We start from the raw sequence: 21,514 nt of genomic DNA on the forward strand, positions 1-21,514 counted from the left end.
TATTCTACGATGCAAAAAATATATAATTCATAAAGCGAGTAGTACTGTTTTTGCTTTCGCACGATCCGTATCGAGAAAAAGCGTTTTGTTGTAAAATTCAAGAAAATAATATGAAATACGTCTGTTCCCATGTCATCTGCTTGCCACTCATTTTTCTCGTAACATTAAATATTAATGGAATTTCGTCTGCGTCGCTCGTACAACAAAATGTCTTCGACTCGGCACGAACAATGGAACCACAATCAAATATTAGTACAAGGAATGAAGTCGGAGTTAGTTACACGGACTTGCCGCCGCAATGTGACAGTCAAGTCTATTGTTACGGCAATTTATTGCACACTGTCCAGCTGGCGTCGATTTATGCGGATTCCAAGACTTTTGTCGATATGAAAATGCTCGTCAGCGAGGAAGAAACTTTGAAAAATTTTGAATCTTTTATGGCGACGCACAACCAAAATCCGACACGAGACCAAGTCAAACAATGGGTTGAGAGTAATTTTGCGGCAAGAGGGAATGAATTTGTCGATTGGATTCCGGATGATTGGGTGAAAGAACCGAAATTTTTAGATAAAATTAAGGATAGTGCGTTGAAGGAATGGGCGCGGGATTTAAATAATTTTTGGATTAAATTGGGTAGGAAGATGAAACAAGATGTATATGATAACGAGAAATTGTATTCGATTATTCCTGTGCCAAATCCCGTAATGGTTCCAGGAGGAAGATTTTTGGAAATTTATTATTGGGACTCGTATTGGATTATTAGAGGATTGTTGCATTGTGAGATGTTTAAAGTAAGTTTTAATATTTTATTTTAATTTTGTGGCGTTAAAATCGTAAAAAAATATTTAAACTCACTCAAAATTTTTTAAATTTTCATGCAATTTTTTTCTTAAAAAATTTAAATTTGAATTAAAAAAAATATTTTTTTATCTTTAATTTTTTTTTTTAATATTATTCAACAATTTTTTACCAATAGTCCAATAATCAATACCTTTTTACTTATTTAAATTACTTTTCTTCATATCTAATTAATGATTTTTTTCATTAAAAAATGAATTTTAATATTTTTTTGTAAAAGTTTCGTAAATTTTTTTTTAATAAAAATTATTTTTTTTTATTTTTTTAAATTAAACAAAATAATTAAAATTAAATTAAAAAATTTTTAAATAAAATAAATTAAAAAGCAAGTAAAATTAAATTAAAATTTGGATTGAAATTGAAATTTAATCATTTTTACTTTTATTTTATTTTTTTTTAAATTATTTTTTTTTTCATATTTTATAATTAATGTTACCATTATAAAATAATTTTTAATATTTTTTAAGAGCTTATTTTTCAAAAATTAAATTTTTCGTAATTTTCACATTTTTTTTTAATTAAAAAAATTAATTTGCTTAAAATTAAATAAAAAAAAATAAATTGTTTTAATTATTGTGAACTTTTAAATATTTTAGGAAAAAATTTAATTTTATTTTTTGCTTGCATGTGAAATTGTAACAAAAATCGAAAAGCTTTCATTGATCAAAGAAATTAATAAAAACGAAAATTTTGAATTTTGATCAATTAATAGATAGAATTTGATCTCGAAGAATTTTTTTAATTTAACAAATACAAATTAAGCCATAATTAAAAAAAAAATAAAATTTAATTAATTTTATTTAATTAAAAAAATATTAATTTAATTTCATTTTTTAATTTAATTATTAATTAATTTATTTTATTTACAAATTATTAAATTATTATTTTAAAAATTTTATTTTTTTAAAATTTTTTTGTCAAAAAACAGACCGTAAAAGGCATTTTGCAAAATCTTCGCAGCTTCATTCAACGATTTAATCACATCCCGAACGGAGGTCGTGTTTACTATCTCGGAAGATCTCATCCTCCATTACTTGCCAACATGATCAAAAGTTATTACGATTTCACAAAAGATCAGGAATTTGTGCTCAATTCTCTCGCAGACCTCCAAACAGAATTCGAATTTTTCATGGAACGTCATCTCGTCGAAGTAAATGGTGTGCAATTGTTTCGTTACATCGACAACTCCTTCGGTCCTCGTCCCGAATCGTATCGCGAGGATTACGAAAAAGGAGCAATTTTCCAAACTGACGAAGAAAAGGAAGATTTTTACTCGGAAATGAAAGCGGGTGCCGAAAGCGGTATGGATTTCACAGCAAGATGGTTCATAACAGCGAACGGATCGTGGAAAGGAAATCTTACCGATTCGAAAGCTCGTTCAGTTATTCCCGTAGAACTCAATGCTTACATGTATAAAAATGCAATGTTGCTCGCGGAATGGTTTGGATGGGCAGGAGATCAAGTTCAAGTCGAGTATTATCGACAAAAAGCGAGTGAATTATTAAATGCGATTAATAAAGTGTTATGGCACGAAGATATTGGCTCATGGCTCGATTATGATTTAATAAATAATCGTCGTCGGGAGTTATTTTCGGCATCAAATTTGGCTCCTTTGTGGGTAAAAGCTTTCAATCCAGCAGATGAGGCGAAAATAACTTTGAAAATTTTGAATTATTTGAAAGTTGTTGGAGTAAATGATTATCCAGGAGGCGTTCCCAATACACTTGAACATACAGGTAAAATTTTTAATTAAATCAAATTAAACTTTTATAAAATTTAAAATCAAAATTTAATTTTAGCTTTTAATTTATATTTTTAAATTTAATAAAAAATTAAATTAAAATTTTAATTTAAAAAATAATTTTAACTTTAAATTTAATAAAAAAATATTTAAAATTTAAAAAAAATAATTAAAAATAAACTTTTTAAATAATTATTTTAACTTTAAAATTTTTTTTTTTCAAATTTAATAAATATTCAATTTTAATTTAAAAAATAAAAAAAAAATTTATATAATTTCAGGCGAACAATGGGACTTTCCAAACGTTTGGGCGCCACTTCAACATTTAATTATCATTGGAATGGACAATTTAAGTCATCCTGATGCCAAAGCTCTTGCTTATAATTGGACCGAAAAATGGGTTCGCAATAATTACTTGACCTACAAAGACACGAGAGCGATGTTTGAGAAATATTCCGCCATTGAAATCGGAGGTCAAGGCGGCGGTGGCGAATATGAGGTTCAATTAGGCTTCGGATGGTCCAACGGAGCAATTTTAGATCTTCTCGATAAATACGGAGACCGTTTAACGGCAATCGGTAAGTTTTTCTCGCTGCAGATAATTATCGAAAGCCACAAAAACGGATGACGCGGTGATTATTCAACTCTATTTTATTTCATTTTATTCCATTAATTAGATCATAGCGATAACGAAGTCACCAATAATGCCAGCAATTTATCATCATTCAAAATCAATGCTTTATTCTCCATGTCAAGTGCATTTGTTTTGTTGACGATGATGATGATAATGATATAATTGAATTGTTTGATTTGGATCGGTTGCGGTAGCTTTCATTTACATACCCGCTGCGGAGACAATAAAAAGTGTCAATATTTACCATTTAAAATAGTATTATGATGAAAAAGTTTTTTTTTGTTTATTTTTGTGAAAATTATAGCGTTAATGAGAGATTTTTTTCTTTTCGTGCATTTTTAAGGTAAAATTCATTCATTTTTTTTTTCACCACAACTGTTAATCTTTAGAGATAGGCCATCTGTGTTTTCAATCAGGAACTATGTGTTGAATTAACGTACGTTGAATTTTACCCTGCGGATGAAAAAAAGGTAAGATTAACAAAAATTTAATATTATTTTAACTAAATTAATTAATTAGGTAGTTTTTAATTAAAAATTAATTATTATTATTGAATAAATTAATTAATAAAAATTTTTAATAAATATTAATAAAAATATGTTTAATTAAATTTAAAAATTTTATTTAGAATGTAGCTAAATAAAACAATTGTAACTTAAATTAAATTTTTAAATTAAATTTAATTATTTTAATTATTAAATTAATTAATTAAATAAATATCAATTGTAACTTAAATTAAATTTTATTTTCTAATTTTTTAAAATATATTTTATTTATAAAAACTTAATATTGAGTTGAATTTTTTGAAGAAAATTTTATTTATTTTTTTTTCAATTTTTTTTTTTTTTTTTTTTAATTATGAAAATTTTAAAAGTTTTAATTTGTGAAATTTTTCAACTTTTTGGCTCGAATCAATTAAAAAGTAGCTTTAAACTGACAATATTTTACAAATATTTTAGTTTTCAACCAATTTTGATGTTGTTAAGTCTTATTCGAAAATTGAAAATTCAATATTTCTTTTTTGGATTTAATGAAATATTTTTAATAAATTTAATAGTTTTCAAAATTAAAAAAATAATTTTCAAATAATTTTTAAAAAGTAAATAATTTTATAAAAGGAGATAAAAATTTAAAATAAATGTTAAATCTTACCCCTTTTCATTCCGTAGGGCATGTCTCGTACATCTCATACAGACATATAACACGTACCGTAAAAATCTTGAATTAGCAAGCGCTGCAATTTCCATTCAAATCGAGAGCTTGGCGAGATGTGAGAATTAATGAATATCATTATGTTAGATGGAAATTCAATCCTGTGGTGTTGAAATCACTTAAAAAAAGCGAAGAAAGTAAGTAGGGGAGAAAATTTTTATTGGCTCAAATAAATCAAATGGAGTACAATGGTAATACATTCAAACATGTGAAATAAATAAAAAAAGGAAGGAACCCCCTTTTGTGTTGCATTTCCTACACACTCAAACTAAAAGCACATGTACGCACGAAAAATCATCAAAATAATAATTTTTCTTGCCAAAACCTATGCACGTCATAATCTTCCCTGTCTTAGCAAAATTATTATTATTTCGGAGCGGTAGCCACGTCGTTTTGTGTTAAAACGATGATAGTAATAATAATAACGCAAAATGATTTCAGTCGCTTTTGCTCCTAAGTATAGATGTACTTAAATTGATTGTGAGGCATAAAATAAAAATAAAAAGGGCAATATCTCCTCTCCATCCTTAAGAATGAACGCACTCCGCTCCATCCACACATAATTGTAGTATTGTGTTGAGTATTTTATTTTTTTTTTCACTGACAAATTGATAAATGCTCGAGGGCAAGTTCAAAACTGCAAATTCAATCTTCTTTTCTTCTTATTTATGCTTTATGGGAAAAAAGTCTCTTGCGTTCGTCATCGACAATCATGGCAAAGGGCCGTTGTGTAAAAGTGCGGGAATGTGAAATCGAGGCTTTAACAGGAATTTTATATGTTAGGTCATGAAAATTTTTTTTGCGCTTTGAACATAATTTTTAGTTTAAATATCTGAAAAAAATAATAAAAAAATAATAATTAATAAAATTCATAAAATAAAAAAATTAAATTAAAATAAATAAACAAAATAAAATAAATTATTATTAAAATTAACATAAAAAATTTTAATTTTTTTTATTAATTTTTTAATTAAAAAAATTATTTATTATTTTTTTTTTTTTGATAAAAAATATAAAAGTTTAAATAATTATATGAAATGTTATAAAAAATAATAATAATAAATAAATAAATCAAAAATAATAAAAAAATAAAAATTTAAATAAACAATAAAAAATTTTTAAAATAATATTTTTACATAAAAAAATAATTTTTATTTATTTATTTAAAAAAAATATTTTTGAATTTTTGAATAGTTTTTCCTTTACATTAAAAATTTGTAAAATTAATATATTTTTGAATTTTTACGATATTAATATATATTATGTTAGAAAAATCGAAATCTTAATTAAAGTAAAAATTTTGGATCCCATAAAAAATAAGTTATTTTCCATCACTTCCAAAGGAAAGGAAGCAATTTTTGCGAAAAATAATTCTTCGTCATCCCCTTATCAAACAAATTTCAAAACAGTTTTTGGACAAGTTTAACATCAGACACGATTTCAGTCTCTTTAACATGCCCGTTGGCGAAAAATGTTTAGAGACTCCTAATACATACACAAAACAATCCAACAAGGGGATGTTAATCCATATAATATTTCATATATATCAGTGGTTCGTGTAGCCGAGAGAGAGAGCATGTAGTAAAACATTGGTATTACGAGCAGATTAGATGAAAAGTGTGAAGCAATTTACGATGCGTTGTTGCGTTCGTTGTGCACGCCATCACCAACTCCTCGCTCCTCGAGTTAAATGGAATTACTTGATTTTTTTCAATTAAATTAAATAAACGATTTTTTTATCCTCAGATGTAAACATAACGCGCAAAAACAACAAAAACAAAACAATTGAAGATAAAAGGATCTCCTGTTTCATTTTGTTATTAAAGACATTAAAGAGTCAAATGTTTGTCTTTTTTGTTTATGCCTCTCCCGCTCGTTTGCTTGTATGTTTAATCAAATTACGGGATGTCGAACTTGTCGAAAATAATCTAATTACGCAACTATTATGAGATTTACGGGAGAAACAGACCATATGGTCATCTTGCTTCGTTAAACGAGAGACGCCGGATAATGAAGTTAGTAAACAAACCGAATATGAGCACGTGAAGTCAATTAAAGTAATCGATAAACGACGATAAAGACTCGGAACTTTGTGCCAATGTTTGCCCATAAACAGCAGTTTAGCATGAAAATTGCATAAATTTAGTGTTAAAGTGGAACAATTTTCAGAATTTGCTACAATTCAATGGTTTTGCGTTGCGGTGTGCAAAAATCTCGTTAGTCATTAAATATTAAAAATGTTTTAATAAAAGCTTTGTTCAAGCCATGCTAACCATTTTTTCTCTCACAAAATACTGTTTACTCACCTATATCTAATTAAATATTTTTTTCCTGTGGTAATTTGAGCAATGAGAAAGTTTTTGTTTTCATCATTAAGGTTTTACTAAAAAATTTCTATCAGTGAACTATCTCATTTTTCAAGTAAATTTATTTTTTTTCAATGATTTTATGAAATTTTAATTTTTATATTTATTATTTTCAAATATCTTCATAAAGTTTATTTTTTGAATTTATTGTTTATAATTTTAAAATTTTGAATGCAGTGAAAATTTTTCATTTTTTTTTTTTTGAATAATATTTTAGGGAAATTTTTTTCATGTTTCGATATTCGAAAATGTAAAATTAATAAAAATTTAAAATTTTTCGAAAAATTTGAATTTAATTAATATTAATATTATTTCAAATCATTTTTTTCTTCCGTACCTATTCTTAAATTTTAAAATTAATAAAAAATTATTTTTTTTTTAATAATTCAATGACTTTTGAGAATTTTATGAATTAATTTATTTGTTTAAAATTTTATTTTTTTTCTTCAAAATTTTAATGAATTTTTTTTTTTGATTTTAAAAATTTTTAGAAGTAACAATTTTTTATTTATTTATTAATAATAATAAAAATGTTTTTTTTCTTATTTATTTATTGTGCAGTTATTTTTCCCTGAAAATTTATAAATTATATTTTATGAATTTTTATTCTTAAATTTTTTTTTTTCAAATTTTTATTGAAGATTTATTTAGAAAAAAATTTTTTGATTTGAAAAAGTTTAAATTTTTTTTAATTATTATTTATTTAAATCGATTTTAAATGTTAATTTTATTTCAAATAATTTTTTTTTCGTAATCCTTTAATTTTGAAAAATTAAAAACTAAATTTAATTTGATTTTTTTAAATTTTGGTTAATTAATTTTATATTAATAACAATTTTTAAACAAAAAATTAAAGAAATTTTTAATTAAATTTTTTTTAAAAAATTAAAGGTTTGGAAGTAAAAAATAAATTAAAAATCAAAATTAAATTAAATAAATAAATTAAATTAAATTTTTCAAAAAATTATGACTTACCATTAACTGCGTTGCATCATATCTTTTAATGATACACTTTTATGAGAAAAAACTAAAATTTATTACTCCCTCGGGGATATTTCTCGAGAAATGCGAGTGTCAGGTGTCATTTTTGTGCCAAATTAGATTCTTCCAGATGCTCCAAAAGTGCTTTCAATGAAGAAATAACTCAAAATTTCCCTTTGCCGCAACTAAATTGTGGATGAATTGTGCGTCACATTGATCATAAATAATTCCATAAATAATAATTTTCTCAAATCCATTCAGAAATCCATGGGAAAATGAACGATTATTGAATATAGACAACCCGCATTAAATCGACCAGAATATAATTTACTTACATTTTAGTACAACTACTCACAATAGATGATAATCAATTTAATTTTCCTTGAACTCGTTGCACCGTATTTTGATGATCTGAAAAGTTCACAAGAGATTTAAAAGATAAGGTTTCACATTTTAAATTTACACTTTGAAAGTTTTTGTTGTCAGAGCAACGTTGAAATTTCCGCGAAAAATAAATTAAATTTGTATTATCATTAAAATTTTTGATGGGAAACTCATTAAAAATTTAAGAAAAAATTTAATTTTTTTTTCGATGACAAGATTTTTTTTTTTTACCTTAATTGCCTGAAAATTTTTTGAGATAAATATGAGAAGTAATTTACTTTTTTTGGTTATTTTTCATGAAAAAATATGAATGAAAAGTAAATAAATGCCATTTAAATACTGTTTTTCATGATGTTTAAATTTTAAAAATTCCGTAAAATACTTTGCTCGCTTTCTGGAAATTTTTAATTGCAAATATTTTAGTTGCATAGTGAAAAGGCATCTTTTTTTTTTCAAACAGAAAATTACGAGTTTAATTTTTTTTTTATTTCATGTGTTTGACTTTTCAAAAACATTTTTAACAGACAGCAGCAGCATGACTGCTCTGTTGATTTTTTTCCCGTTGAATTGCAAATCGTTGTAATTAAATTGGAATTCGACGCAAAAATTCTGTTTCATTGATTTTTACAGAACAATAAATTCATTAGACGAGTTACGAACACGGATCAAAGTGATTATTGATATGATTTTCCGAGTACATTCAATCTCTCTCGTTTTTCCCCCCAAACACTCTTGGGAGAATGTTGTTGCCATGACGCTGTCTTTGTATTTTGGATTGTTGTTTTGCGGCAAAGAAACAAGTTATTTTCGGGTTGTCTAATAATGGAATTAGTGTTTGTGATTTTTTTTCTTGTGTTTTTGCTTGATTAGTGTTTGTGTGCGGCGGGCGCTAACATTCCGTAGGTGTCGGAACAACTGTGTGTGTGTGAAACATTTAATTGCATGAATTTTACCGCAAATGCCTCCTGGAGTGCACCTTGCTTTGCACACTCTCGAAATTAGTTTAATAATAATACAAACTGATAATGCGAACGACAATAAAAGTTTTAAGTAGCAGAACAATTGTCGAGTTTAAGGCGGGTTTATGGATTTTTTGGGAAATTTTTGTTTGTTTTACAAAATTTTCTTATTAGGTAACAACAAAGATATTTTTATAAATTTTTTTTAATTGTTTCACTAAAATTTGCAAATTAAGCTAATTTTTTTAAAATGTTGTTTAATAATAAATATTGTTAAATTATTTAAAAATTATTTTTTTTATTAAAATTTAATAATATTTTTTAAATTAATTTTTAATTTAAATATTTATTTTAATAAAAAATAATTTTTTTTTACATGAAGAATAATTATTTAAAAACAAGTTAATTGAAAAAACTTAAATATAAAGTTTAAATTTAATAAAAAAAATTAATTTAAATTAAAAATAATATTTTTTGAAATAAAATGATTGAATAAAAAAATTAAGAAAAAAAAAATAATAATATAAATTGATAAAATTAAACAAAGTATTAAAAAAAATTTTTTGAAAATTTAAAAAAAAATTAAATAAATAAAAAATATTAAAATAAATGAATTAATAATTTAAGATTATTTTTAAATTAATAAAAAAAAAATATTTAAAAACAAATTTTAAAAAATAACGAAATTTTTTATAAAAATTTTTTAACTTGAAGCTTTAATGATTAAATATAATAATTTAAAAATATTTTTTGTAAAATTTAAAAATTTTATAAAATTTTAAATAAATTAAAATATTTTTTTTTTATTTTTGTGTCAAATTAAGTTATTTTTTTGAACATAAAACTTAAAAATTGACTTAAAACTCAATATAATAAAAAAAATTTTAATAAAATTAATGAAAATTGGCGTTTAGTATGAAAAAAAATTACAAAATTTATTATTTTTTTTAAATAAATTATTATTTCAAAAATTTTGGACAAAACTATTGAGTTTCATTTGGAGCGGCCTAAAATAAATTATTTAGAATTATTTTTAAATTAAAAAAACATATTTAAATAAAGCTGTAATGATAAAATAAAATAATTTAAAAATATTTTTTTCTGAAATTTAAAAATTTTATAAAATTTCCAATAAATTATAATATTTTTTTTTATTTTTGTGTCAAATTAAGTTATAAACGACATTTAATAAAAAAAAAATAATTTTTATCAATTTTTAATGTTTGAATTTCTTTTGAATATAAAACCCAAAAATTGACTTGAAACCTAATGAAACAAAATAAAATAATTAAATAAAAATAATTTAAATAAAATAATCAAAAAATAAATAAAAATAAAATATAATAAATAAAAAAATAAATATATAATTAAATTAAAAATTAAAGAAATTATAAAAATTTTAAATTTTTTTGCTACATTTTCTTATTAAAACTCCTTTATAATTTTAAAATTCCGTGCTTTGAACATTTAATTGGCATCAAAGTGCATCTTCTTACTCACATAAAATCCTTGTTTTAATTTTATTTTATTTCAAGAAGAAATTGTTCTGCTTCTGCTTACAAAACGGTAATTCCGATTATTTGTTCAAAGCTATTGTGTGGAATTTTCCAAGGAATTCTCTCATTGTTAACATTTTCATTATCTTCTGTAGGTAGGTATGGTTGAAGCGAATTGACCGATCAAAAAAAAGTTCTTCTTTGCGGATTTCTCTCAATCAAACTCAATTGAATTCCAATCCCGATTAATCTCGTTTCGAGTCATTTCAACCTGAAATTAATCGGTTCTTTTGTGTAATATTTCCTTTTATTTATTATACATAATTTTCCTCTTTTTCTATAGGTAGATGCTTGCATAAATCGTGCGAAACTTAATAAAACCAATTAGTCTCCAATTTTACCTTATTTTCTATTGATACGTGATCAATCGGGAGTTTGCAAAAATTGAGATTTGCTTACGTTGCGGGACTGTGTAGCAGAGTGATTTTCCCGCCCTTTTGATTTTTTTGCTCGTTACTGCTCTGAAAAGTGAATGAGACAAGTTAAATCTCGTTAGATTATAGCAGGATTAATTTTATTTAAATTTATAATATTTATGATGACATTAACTAGACATAAATTAATAGAACAAGCGAAACACACAAGTTTCAAAAAGTGATTTAACGGGCATTCACGTCGTCCCTTTGCAACAAGCGGCGGCGATGATTATGGCGACGACGTGTGTCATTGTACAAACATTACAACGCGCTGCCGTTATTAGGAAATTTTTTGATGATGCGTCATGACAGCGCTCGAAAATCATTATAATTGGAGATTTTTTGCCTCACTTCTCCCCTTCGTCATCATCGTCATCAGCGTTTTGTTATTTTTATTTAGAAAAACAGTCAATTAAGAGGAATCTCCGCGGAGTGCAACATGTACATCATCTCTCGGCATGACTTTGACAATTTTGGTCAATTACGACAAAAAAAGTTCATTTACTTTAATCCTCAGTGCTTTAACGAAGAGGGAGAGATGACGATCTGAATCACAACCCTTGTACACGAAAAAACAACATTTTTGCTTAAAATATCGAGAAACATTCATAAGACAACGTCGACGTGATGCATGAACAGAAAATTCGCTTCACACGTTTTTGTTATTATATTACTTCACTAACTATTACTCGACGAAACTCTTGCGCGCACGGCGTATACGGAAGAAAAACTTCAATGTAGCGTAAGATAATTGTGTGAGCTGCACAGATAGAGATAACGGCGCGCAAATAGAATAGAGACTCATTTAGAGGAAAATTTTCCAAAAAACTTAATGTCCTCCCCGACGACACACAACGAGAGAAATAATAATCAAAAGGATTTTTCAGGATATGATGACACGTGAACCAATTATATTATTTTTCGACGATTAAATGACAATTTCTTGCTCTCTTGTGCAAATACGACGTTCATAGACGTAGTTAAATAAATGAAAAAGATAAAAAGAGACCAAGGCATGGAGCAGTAGAGCATTAAATAGCATCAGTCGCCATCTTTCTTAAATGTGCGTTCATCGAGTAAAACGATGTGTAATTTAAGTTAAAATGTCTTTTCATATATAATTTAATTTCAATCCAAGTTTCTCTGATTCGTCCTAAATTACTTGAAATTGGATCATAATGACGTTAAGATTTTGCAAAAGGGATAAAACCCGTTCTTGAGTTATTGAAATTTGACCATTTTAAAATTTATTGAGGGACCTGTGGATTTCGTTCTACCAAGATTTTTTTTATTTTGAAATTTTTTTTTTATTTAAATTTTTTTATTTTATTTTTTTTTTTTTTTTATTTTATTTATTTTTTATTTTTTTTTATTTTTCATTTTTTTTAAATTTTATTATCAGCTGTACTCTTGAAATTATGCAATTAATGTTTCTTTCAAGGAAAATTTAATTTTTGCTTCTACGTGTTATGCAATGACTTTTACGTGCCATATTTTGATAATTTTCTTAGTTTTCCTTGAGTTTTTATTAGTTTTTCTTTATAAAAACCTTCATTAATTCATCAAAAATAATTTTAAAAAATTTAAAAATGATTCGTAAATTAAATTTTAGAACTTAAAGTTAAATTGAGACAAAATTTTTTATAAAATTTAATTAGCTATAAAATTAATACAAATTTTGTAACGCAATAACTTAAATTAAAGATTCATAAATTATGTTTTGTTGGTCATAAAAATGTTTATTAAAACGCTCAGAAGGTCTATGTGAAGAAAAAATTTAAAAAAATATTTAAAAATTCGTGAAAAATTGAGAAAATTTAATGTGAGGTTTATTGCATACCTTAAGGAAAACTTCATTGTAATATTCTTTGATAAAGAAATTAAAAAATAATTATTAATTAAAAAAATATTTTTTATGATTTTAATTAATTTTTTTTTAAATAATTGAGTAATTAAAAAATATTTTCAATTCATAAGAAAATTAATAATTAAAAATATTTTTAAATTAAATTTAAAAAAAAATCAAACGAAAAATGAATTTTAATAAATTTTTTAAAATAGTCTAACATTAATAAAATATTTTAAAATTATATATGAATTTTATTATTATTTTTTATTTAAATAATTTTTATTTTAAAATTAATTTTATTAAAAAAAATTAATAATATTAAAAAAATAATTAGTTTTGTTAATTTAAAATAATTATTTTCAATTAATTTTCTTAAAAAATTAATATATGAAAAATATTTTAAAATTATTTACTAATTTTATTATAATTTTTTTAAATTAATTATTTAAAAAATAAATTTAAAAAAAATCAAAATGCAATTTTTTTTTCTTTTAAAATTAAATAAAGTAGTCTGTGAAAAAACCTTTTTTTGCACCATATTAAACTAAAATTAACAAAATTAAAATTCTTGCTAAAAATAATTCCGAGATTTTGCCTAAAGGACGATCATTTTCTGGTTGGCTTCATGCAAAAAATAAACTTTTTATTTTGTGATGTGACCCAAATCTTGTTTTCTACTCTTCAGAACCCCTTCAATAAAACATTTCAATTAAAAATCTTTTCCTTGTCGTTTCGAATTACAACCCTTTTTATCTGTTTCAATTGTCCTAATTTCGCCCTAGAGCCACATTGGACACACACATTAACTGACAAGCATAAAAATAACACAAAAAGTATTCAAATTAAACTTAATTCATTTGAATCTTCGGCATTCCAACTGGTTTGCGTCTCGTCTTGTGTGTGTGTGTGCGATGACAACCGAACAAAAAGTCAATTCATCAAACCATTAATTTAATTATTCTAATCAAACCTTGTTAAACTAAAACATGCATTTGGTAGGCAGAATGTTGCTGTGGTTGAGTTTTCCTTCGTTTTGTCTTTCGTTTCTCTTTCGATTACGTTCAATCTTACTTTAAGGTAACATGACAGCAGGAAAAGTTCTCGAAAAACTTTTTTTTTGTTCCTTTCACAAATAGATTGGACAAACAATTGATTGTTATTTTCGGAAAGTACGAAAGTTTTCTGGACTTTGGGTAACCTTGAGCACTTGAAACGCCGCATTTTCACCCAAAATTTGCAAAAATGGCGTCCTTTTGCCGGTTTTAAATTTGTTTACGGGTGAAAAAAAAAAGCTGAGACTGTAAGAAAATAATCTTTTTGCGTGTTTTATTTTCAATTTTTTACATCATCGACTAAAATTAGTACAAAATATATATTTTTCGTTACTTTATATATTAAAAAAAAAAAAAAAAATGCAAAGAAAGAGGGTTCGAGCTGTGCACGTGCACACTCTCGTACATGAATATTTTTCGAGGGACCATTTAAAAAATAAACCTTTTATTTATCTTTCAGTCAACTGTTCATTTTTTGCCGCATCAGCATCTGCTTTGAATAAGAACGTCTTTCGGCCCAGTTGTTGCTTTGCAACGCGCTCGTTCGACTGCTCGACGACTGCCTGATTGTCTTCCGACAGATTTTCGTTTAGTCGTGTTTCGTCATTCAATCCATCAATCGCTTGTTGTACCAAAACTGCCGGAATTTTTTGTAAAATTTTCTGATGTTCGTAAGCGTTGCCGTTGTATGGGAATTGCGGAGGCGAAAGGAGCGTTTTACTTGTCGAGGTTGCTGGTTGGTTGGCAGGCATGGGAGAACGTGACGACGATTCCATTTGGTTTTCCTCTTGTGACGCATCTGGCTCGGGGTAATATTGGGGGGAATCGGCACACTCAATTGATGAATCTGTCGTGCGAACACATGTGTATTGATTCTAATTGCCAATTTTTCAAAAAAACAAAAAAAAAAGACAAAATCCTTGATTAATTACAAACAAATTAATTTTAAATAAATCCTTTCGGATGATTTTTTGAAGCATTGTAAATAAAATAAAAAATTAGAAAAATCTCCTATTAATTTTTCATTTTATGTGAATATATTTTTTTTTATTTAAATAAAAATATGAAATAAATTTTATGAAGACTAGTTTTTCTTATTTTATCATTTAATTAAATTATATTTTTAAAAAATTCTGAATGATTTTTTTTAAAGGAAATTTATAATAAATTTAACTGTAAAAATATTTTTTTTAATATTCTCAAATAATAAAAAATAAAAATTAAATTTTAAATGAAAACTTTCAATGACAAAAAATTCATAGGAAATTTTTTTTTTAATTTTATTTTATTTTTTTATAATTTTTTTTATTTTTTCAATATTTTTATATTTTTAATTAATTAAAAAAATATTTACATATTTTAAATTAATAAAAATTAAAAGTTCGTTTAATGGGAAATTTTTCTAATTTTTAAAAATTTTTTAAAATAAATTTTAATTATTTCTTTCAAATTTAATTAAATTTTTTTAAAATAAAATTAAAATTGTTAATAATTAAAAATAAATTTTTAATTAATTTAATTAAATTAATTTTGAATATGAAAATAAATAATTTTTTTCTTGGAAATTTTTATATTAAATTTATAAAATTGTTTTTAGGAAAAATAACAAAATATTTATTCTATGAAAATTTATTTCATTTTTTTCATATGAAATTGTTCCAAATTTTATTTTTTTAATTAAAAATAAAAATTAAATTAAAAAAATTAAAAAAAAAAAAAAATTAAGTAAAATTTCAAACATAAAAATTAAGAAACCAATGCAATGCTCAAAAAATCTAATTTCATCCCATTCAACCAACATTAAAAAAAGAGTTACAAACCTGATCGAACACCGTATCTTCGGGACAAATGAAGCTCCAACGGTAAACCATCATTTTTCTGCCTCGACGCGTCATGCCGTAGTCCACGTTGTGGCATACGTGAAAAATTTGACAATCATTTTCCGGATCGGCATAATATCCGTTGCTTTTATTCTTGCACGAAAACCCATCTGAAATATTTTCACGAATAGATGTCGCATTCGCAGGCAAATCTAACATTGATTTATTGGGCTCTTGTTGTTGTTGCTGCTGCTGCTGCTCCATTCCATCCTTTTCTTCTGGCGACATTAAGTCCTGTGTGTGTGCGTATATTCAATGAAACAAAAAAAAAATAATATTTGGGTTGTTAAATTTTTTTTTATCGTATTATCATGTATAATATTTTTTTTAACTTTGTCCGGGAAAAATAAAATTTTTTGGGAAATTATGATAATTTTTTATTTTTTTTTTACGGAATTCTTATGAATAAATTTTGATCTTTCTTTTTTTTTTTGGTTCGTCCTTTTTATTGAGAATTTGTATTTTTTTAATGAAATTTTTTTCTTGAATAAAAAGCGCTCTAATTTAAAAGGATAATTTTTTTATGACAAAATCTATGATGATGGTAGAAAAACACCGCACATACCCGTATCGTGAGCGATTGAACGTTCGCCCAGAAAGTTATTGTAACGGCAAAAATAATCACAATTTGTTTAATCATCATTTATTTGTTTTCCCCCGTATAATTCAATTTATTAACAATAATAATAATACGATATTAAATTATTGATTTTTTATTTCTCTCCTCTTTTCCTCTCACGAAATTCAACAAAAAAAACTGCGTGGTTCACAAATTTTATCTCATTTCAAAAAACTTCATCCGCCTCTTGTGTGTTTAATTAAATTATTATTAAATTTTTCGTTTTATTTGTATCGAGGGAGATTTCTCCGCTTCTCCTTTTGTTACGAAATTTGTACAATTTGTTATTTTTTTATTAATTTTTTTGTCACTGTATCCCAATTAGTGTTAAATTAAATTCAATTTCTATCGCGACGACGACGACAAAAGCGACCTTTTTGCTGGTCTCCGTTTTGTGTTACACTTGATTAAAGTCCGTAAGAATTTAAAATTATTTTTGGTCAATCACTTCATTTTATAATCTTTTGTTGTAATCGTCAGCTAGCGTGATTGTAATTTTAAATTTTTGCTCTGTACGTGCATAAATACATATTTGAACAGGCATTTTAGAACGGGATAGTTTCGTTGCAAATTTCGAGTAGGGTGACTTTCGTTAAATTGGCATTCTGGGAATTCCCCGGGAAATTTCGTTGCCGGATAATTTATATTAAATTATGTCTCAGGCGATGCTAGTTGGGCATGACGTAGCGGTAAAAAGTTTAAAACTACCGAAAAAGTAATATTGTTGTAAATTTTGCCTCTTTTTTAATAAAATTAAAATTGTTGAAACAAAATTTTAATTGTTACGCAGAAAAACCACCGTTATGTGCATGCAATCCGGCTGTTGTCGACGTCGTCGCGTATGGAGATTTTGGTTTGCGATAGAAGCGCGTTATTGATTAACGTTATGGAGAGGTAGGCGCGTGTGTTGTGTTAAACAGAAATCACAGAATTTTGGAGTATATGGACAAACAAATGTTAGAACAGGAATATGAAAAGCTCTTAATCAAAGCGTTGACCGGACAGCAATTGAGATTTTATTGAATCGATTTTGCATGAGGTACGAGATGGAAAATTCGACTGGAAAATTTTGTGATTGTCAACTACAACGTTGTTTTGTTGTGAAATAAATGTCGATTTTTGGTTTGAGTTTGATTTGGGAAAATGATCAATATTGCTTTTTTGTTAAATGACTTTTGTTTCAGATTCGATTGTGGAATATTTTGTCAGTTTCATCGGAACAATTAGCTTTAAAATAATTTAAAAAAAAAATTTATTCATTTCAGTTAAATTTTTAAATTTAATAAAAAATATAATTAAAACTTTAGTTAATATTTTTATTAATAATAAAAAATTTTAAAAATTTTATTAAATAATTTTAATTTTAATTAATTAGTAATTTATTTTTTTAATTCTATTTTAAAATTTTAAAAACTAAAATAAAATTATTTTTAAATATAAATTTAAAAAATTGAAGAATAAATTAATATTTTTTTCATAAATTTAAATTAATAAATTAACTATTTAATAAAATATTGAATATTTTGATAATATATTTTGTTTATTTAGAATTATTTTTTAAAATTTATTTTTTTTTAATAATTTAATTTTTTTAATTAAATAAATTATGAATATTTATTTGAAATTTTTAGATCAAAAATATGATTTAAAGTCATTTCGAAGTCATTTTATTATTTTATTTATTTTTTTTGATAAAAAATTAATATATTTTTTTATAATTTTAACATTTTTTTAATAAAAATTTTTTTTAAATTTTATCGCTACGTGAATAATTTTTAAAATTTTTTTAGAAAATTAAATATTTTTTTTGTTGTTTGAAATAATAATATTAATAATTATTTTTGATAAAAATATTTTAATTTAAATAATTTGTAACTTTACTTTTATTTTTTTTTATTTTAAAAAAATTAAAAAAAATTAAAAATTAACCTAAATTTTAAATAAAATTTTTTTTTAATAATTTTTATTAATTTCTATAATTAAAAATTAAAATAATTATTTAATAATTAATTAAAAATATTTTAATTTAAATTTTTAATTTTTTTTTAATTTTAAATTAATTTATAATAAATAAAAATATTTTTAATTTAATATTTTTGAATATAGTATTTAAAATATTAATTAATTTTAATAAAATAATTTTTTAATAATTCTTTAATCATTAAATTTATTTGTTTAATTAATAACTTAATTTATTTTAATTAATTTTTAATTATAAAAAAATTGACGTCTCAAAAGATTTTTTCAGATTTTAATCGCAGGGAATGCGCTTCAACTGAATATGAACCAATAAAATCACAAGTGTGTATAAATTTTAATAATAAAGTGTGCAAAAAATAAAATTATAGTAAAACGGAGAAAGAATATTGATAATAACAAACGCATACTTCAATTCTAGTATGTACAAATATTGTGCTACTACACACGCAAAACACTTGACCATTTTATATAAATTTTTTTCTCTTCAGTTCCCTCATTATCTTATATCAATTATTCTGATCAGGGATATTTCTTGGCGTTTTATATTAAAATTTCTCAGTTCATTCACATACTTTTTAAAGAATTTATATTGAACCCGCTCCTTAATTATTATTGACCGTTTTTGTTCTTTTATTTTATTTTTTGCACAAAACATTTTTATAATAATAAAATAATGGAGAGAGAGACCGTTAAGTCGCTGCGTTGTCTCCTTCTCGCCTCCTAATTTGTTATGGCACACAGAAGTTTGCTTTCTTTTCTCATTATTATTATACTCATCAAGCATGATTCACACAACACTTGACTTTGCGAATATCATTTCATTCAGGGTTTGTTATTCCCGTCACATAATCAAAGTTCTAATCGGTTATAGTCAATTTATGTGTAGGCCGTACAGCAAAACTCTTTTTATTATATTGTCTTAATTTATCGGAATGACAATGAACTCTTTCTTTCGCACTTCTTATTCTTCTCGTTCGCTTCATGGACTTGGGCGCAATCCTTAAAGTAGTACAAATACTTGGAATGCCAATAATTTTTACATGAAAATAAAATGAGCTATCTGAGCGAGGGGGAAATCTGTACGTGGCGCTGTACGAACAAAAAGTAAGGCAATAAAACAGGTAAAAGGTTCGATTTTTTTTTTTTTGAATTGTGCGAAATGAAAGACTTTGCTCATAAATTATTTTAAGTACATATAATCGGTCAGTAGTGCACGTGTTAAATTTTTGTGTTCGTTAGAAATGTAAAAGCGAGCCCAAGGGGACAACTATTTGGACCATTTTTATTTTTCCTCCATTGATGTATAATTTATTCAAAGTCAATAAACTAGCTCCGAAGATTTATACGCGAAGGACGAACGAAAAACTTTTTCATTTATCATCAGTTTAGTTGCACAAAAAAATATTTTCAATTTAAAATAAATAAATAACGGGAGAAAAAAATGTTACATGCATTATGTAGGAGATGATTTTTAATTTTCCCTTTTTCGCACATCTGAAAAAGTTCACATCTTGGAATAAAAAAAAAGTTTTCCTCTCGTGCTTTGTATCTGTTTTTTTTTTGCACTGCTGATGGAAGGAAAAACCGAAGAAAAAAATTATTATTGCAAATATGGTCATTTTGTCCAACAATAAATTCAGAAAAGAGTGTGTCTACAGATTTCTTTTAACACATTTTTCACGTTCATGTAGAAAGAAAATACGATATTAGAGCTTTTTCAAGTCTTTTCTTCTAAAAAATAATTTATAAAAATTTTTGATGATGTAAAATATATTTTTGATTTTTTTTAAAATAAATTATAAATATTAAAAAAAGTTAATATGGAATTTAATAATTATAATTATTTTTAATAATTAATTTCAATTATTATTTTAAATAATTTAAATTCAAATTTATTTTTTTTTTATTTTTCAAAAATTTAAATAATTTAATTTAAATAAAAAAAAATTATTATTTGTTTAATGTATAATTTATTTTTTAAATATTATCATATAAAATATTATTATTTTTTTAATTTTCTGTTTGTAAAACTTTTTAAGTAATTTTAAATAATTTATTTATTAATTGAAAAATGTAAAATATAAAAATAATTTTGTTAATTAAAAATTTTATAAACAGAAATAAAAAAAATTATTATTAATTAATTTATTTATTTTTTTATTATTATTTTTTTTTTTAAATAAATAATAATAAATTAATTTAAACTTTTTTAAACAGAAATTTAAAAAATTATTCATAATAATTAAATTTGATATCGATTTGATATTAATTCAAAAAATTATTTTAAAAAAATAATTATTTTTTTAAAATTACGGATAAATTAATTATTTTACAAAAAAAAATGAGTTAAAATAAATTAGAAATAAAAATTAATATTTAATTTAAATTAAAATTGATGAATATAAGAAGAATAAAATATTATTAAAGTTAAATTTAATAAAACTTAATATTTTTCAAGTTTCCATTAAAATTTTCAATTTAACTTAACAAAAGAGTTTTTTCTTAAAGCATGAATGAAATTTCCCTCTCCAGTTTTAAGATGTTCATTTCTCATTTGATTGTGTAAAAATATTCCCTACTGAGATAATTTTCTTTAAAAACTTTTTTAATCAACTTATGCAAAAATTTCACCTTCAAAATGCATTTGAAAAGTGTTACTTTGCATAAAATTTTTGTTTAAACTTGAAATAAATTCAAAACTATTGTCAGAGAGCGAAAAAAAAACTCGAAAAAATGCACTTTTGTTGGTCAACTTCCGTCGCAACGTTATCCGCGTTGATTTTTTATGAATTTCCTCTCGTTAGTTACAAATCTACTCTACACAGGATAGCAACAAAAAAAAAACAACTACACTATTGTACAATAAAAAGGTTAACGTCCATAAATCGTTTAACATCAGTTTCCTTTCATGTGTTCGGTATACCGCGCGCGCCGATGCCGAGCACGAGGACGACGAAGAACAGAGCAGAATTTTAAAGTAATCTTGCAGTTTTGCCTTGAATGCCTGAGCATATGCAATGTGTTGTA

At 24.2% G+C, this 21,514-nt stretch overlaps 2 protein-coding genes across 2 annotated transcripts; one reads left to right on the top strand and one right to left on the bottom strand.

Moving 5' to 3' along the window:
- The first annotated feature begins 64 nt into the window (after window positions 1-64).
- Window positions 65-3,736, top strand: LOC134827022 (trehalase-like). The gene is made up of 4 exons (XM_063839548.1): window positions 65-791; window positions 1,787-2,594; window positions 2,881-3,177; window positions 3,277-3,736. Exons 1-4 carry the CDS (start codon window positions 111-113, stop codon window positions 3,393-3,395), a joined length of 1,905 nt encoding a protein of 634 aa, XP_063695618.1. The 5' UTR covers window positions 65-110; the 3' UTR covers window positions 3,396-3,736.
- Window positions 3,737-14,457: 10,721 nt separating this feature from the next.
- On the bottom strand, window positions 14,458-16,116 carry LOC134837196 (uncharacterized). Its single transcript, XM_063852562.1, has 2 exons — window positions 15,829-16,116; window positions 14,458-14,883 (listed from the first exon to the last, which is right to left on the bottom strand). Exons 1-2 carry the CDS (start codon window positions 16,114-16,116, stop codon window positions 14,458-14,460), a joined length of 714 nt encoding a protein of 237 aa, XP_063708632.1.
- Between the last annotated feature and the right edge of the window lie 5,398 nt (window positions 16,117-21,514).

This window comes from Culicoides brevitarsis, chromosome 1 (genome assembly GCF_036172545.1).
Source record: "Culicoides brevitarsis isolate CSIRO-B50_1 chromosome 1, AGI_CSIRO_Cbre_v1, whole genome shotgun sequence".
Classification (NCBI taxonomy): Eukaryota; Metazoa; Arthropoda; class Insecta; order Diptera; family Ceratopogonidae; genus Culicoides; species Culicoides brevitarsis.

Coding starts and splice junctions, on each gene's coding strand:
- LOC134837196 (XM_063852562.1), bottom strand. CDS start 16,116: ATGTCGCCAGAAGAAAAGGATGGAATGGAGCAGCAGCAGCAGCAACAA. Junction 14,884..15,828: donor AAGATACGGTGTTCGATCAG/GTTTGTAACTCT, acceptor ATTGGCAATTAG/AATCAATACACATGTGTTCG.
- LOC134827022 (XM_063839548.1), top strand. CDS start 111: ATGAAATACGTCTGTTCCCATGTCATCTGCTTGCCACTCATTTTTCTC. Junction 2,595..2,880: donor CAATACACTTGAACATACAG/GTAAAATTTTTA, acceptor ATATAATTTCAG/GCGAACAATGGGACTTTCCA. Junction 3,178..3,276: donor AGACCGTTTAACGGCAATCG/GTAAGTTTTTCT, acceptor TCCATTAATTAG/ATCATAGCGATAACGAAGTC.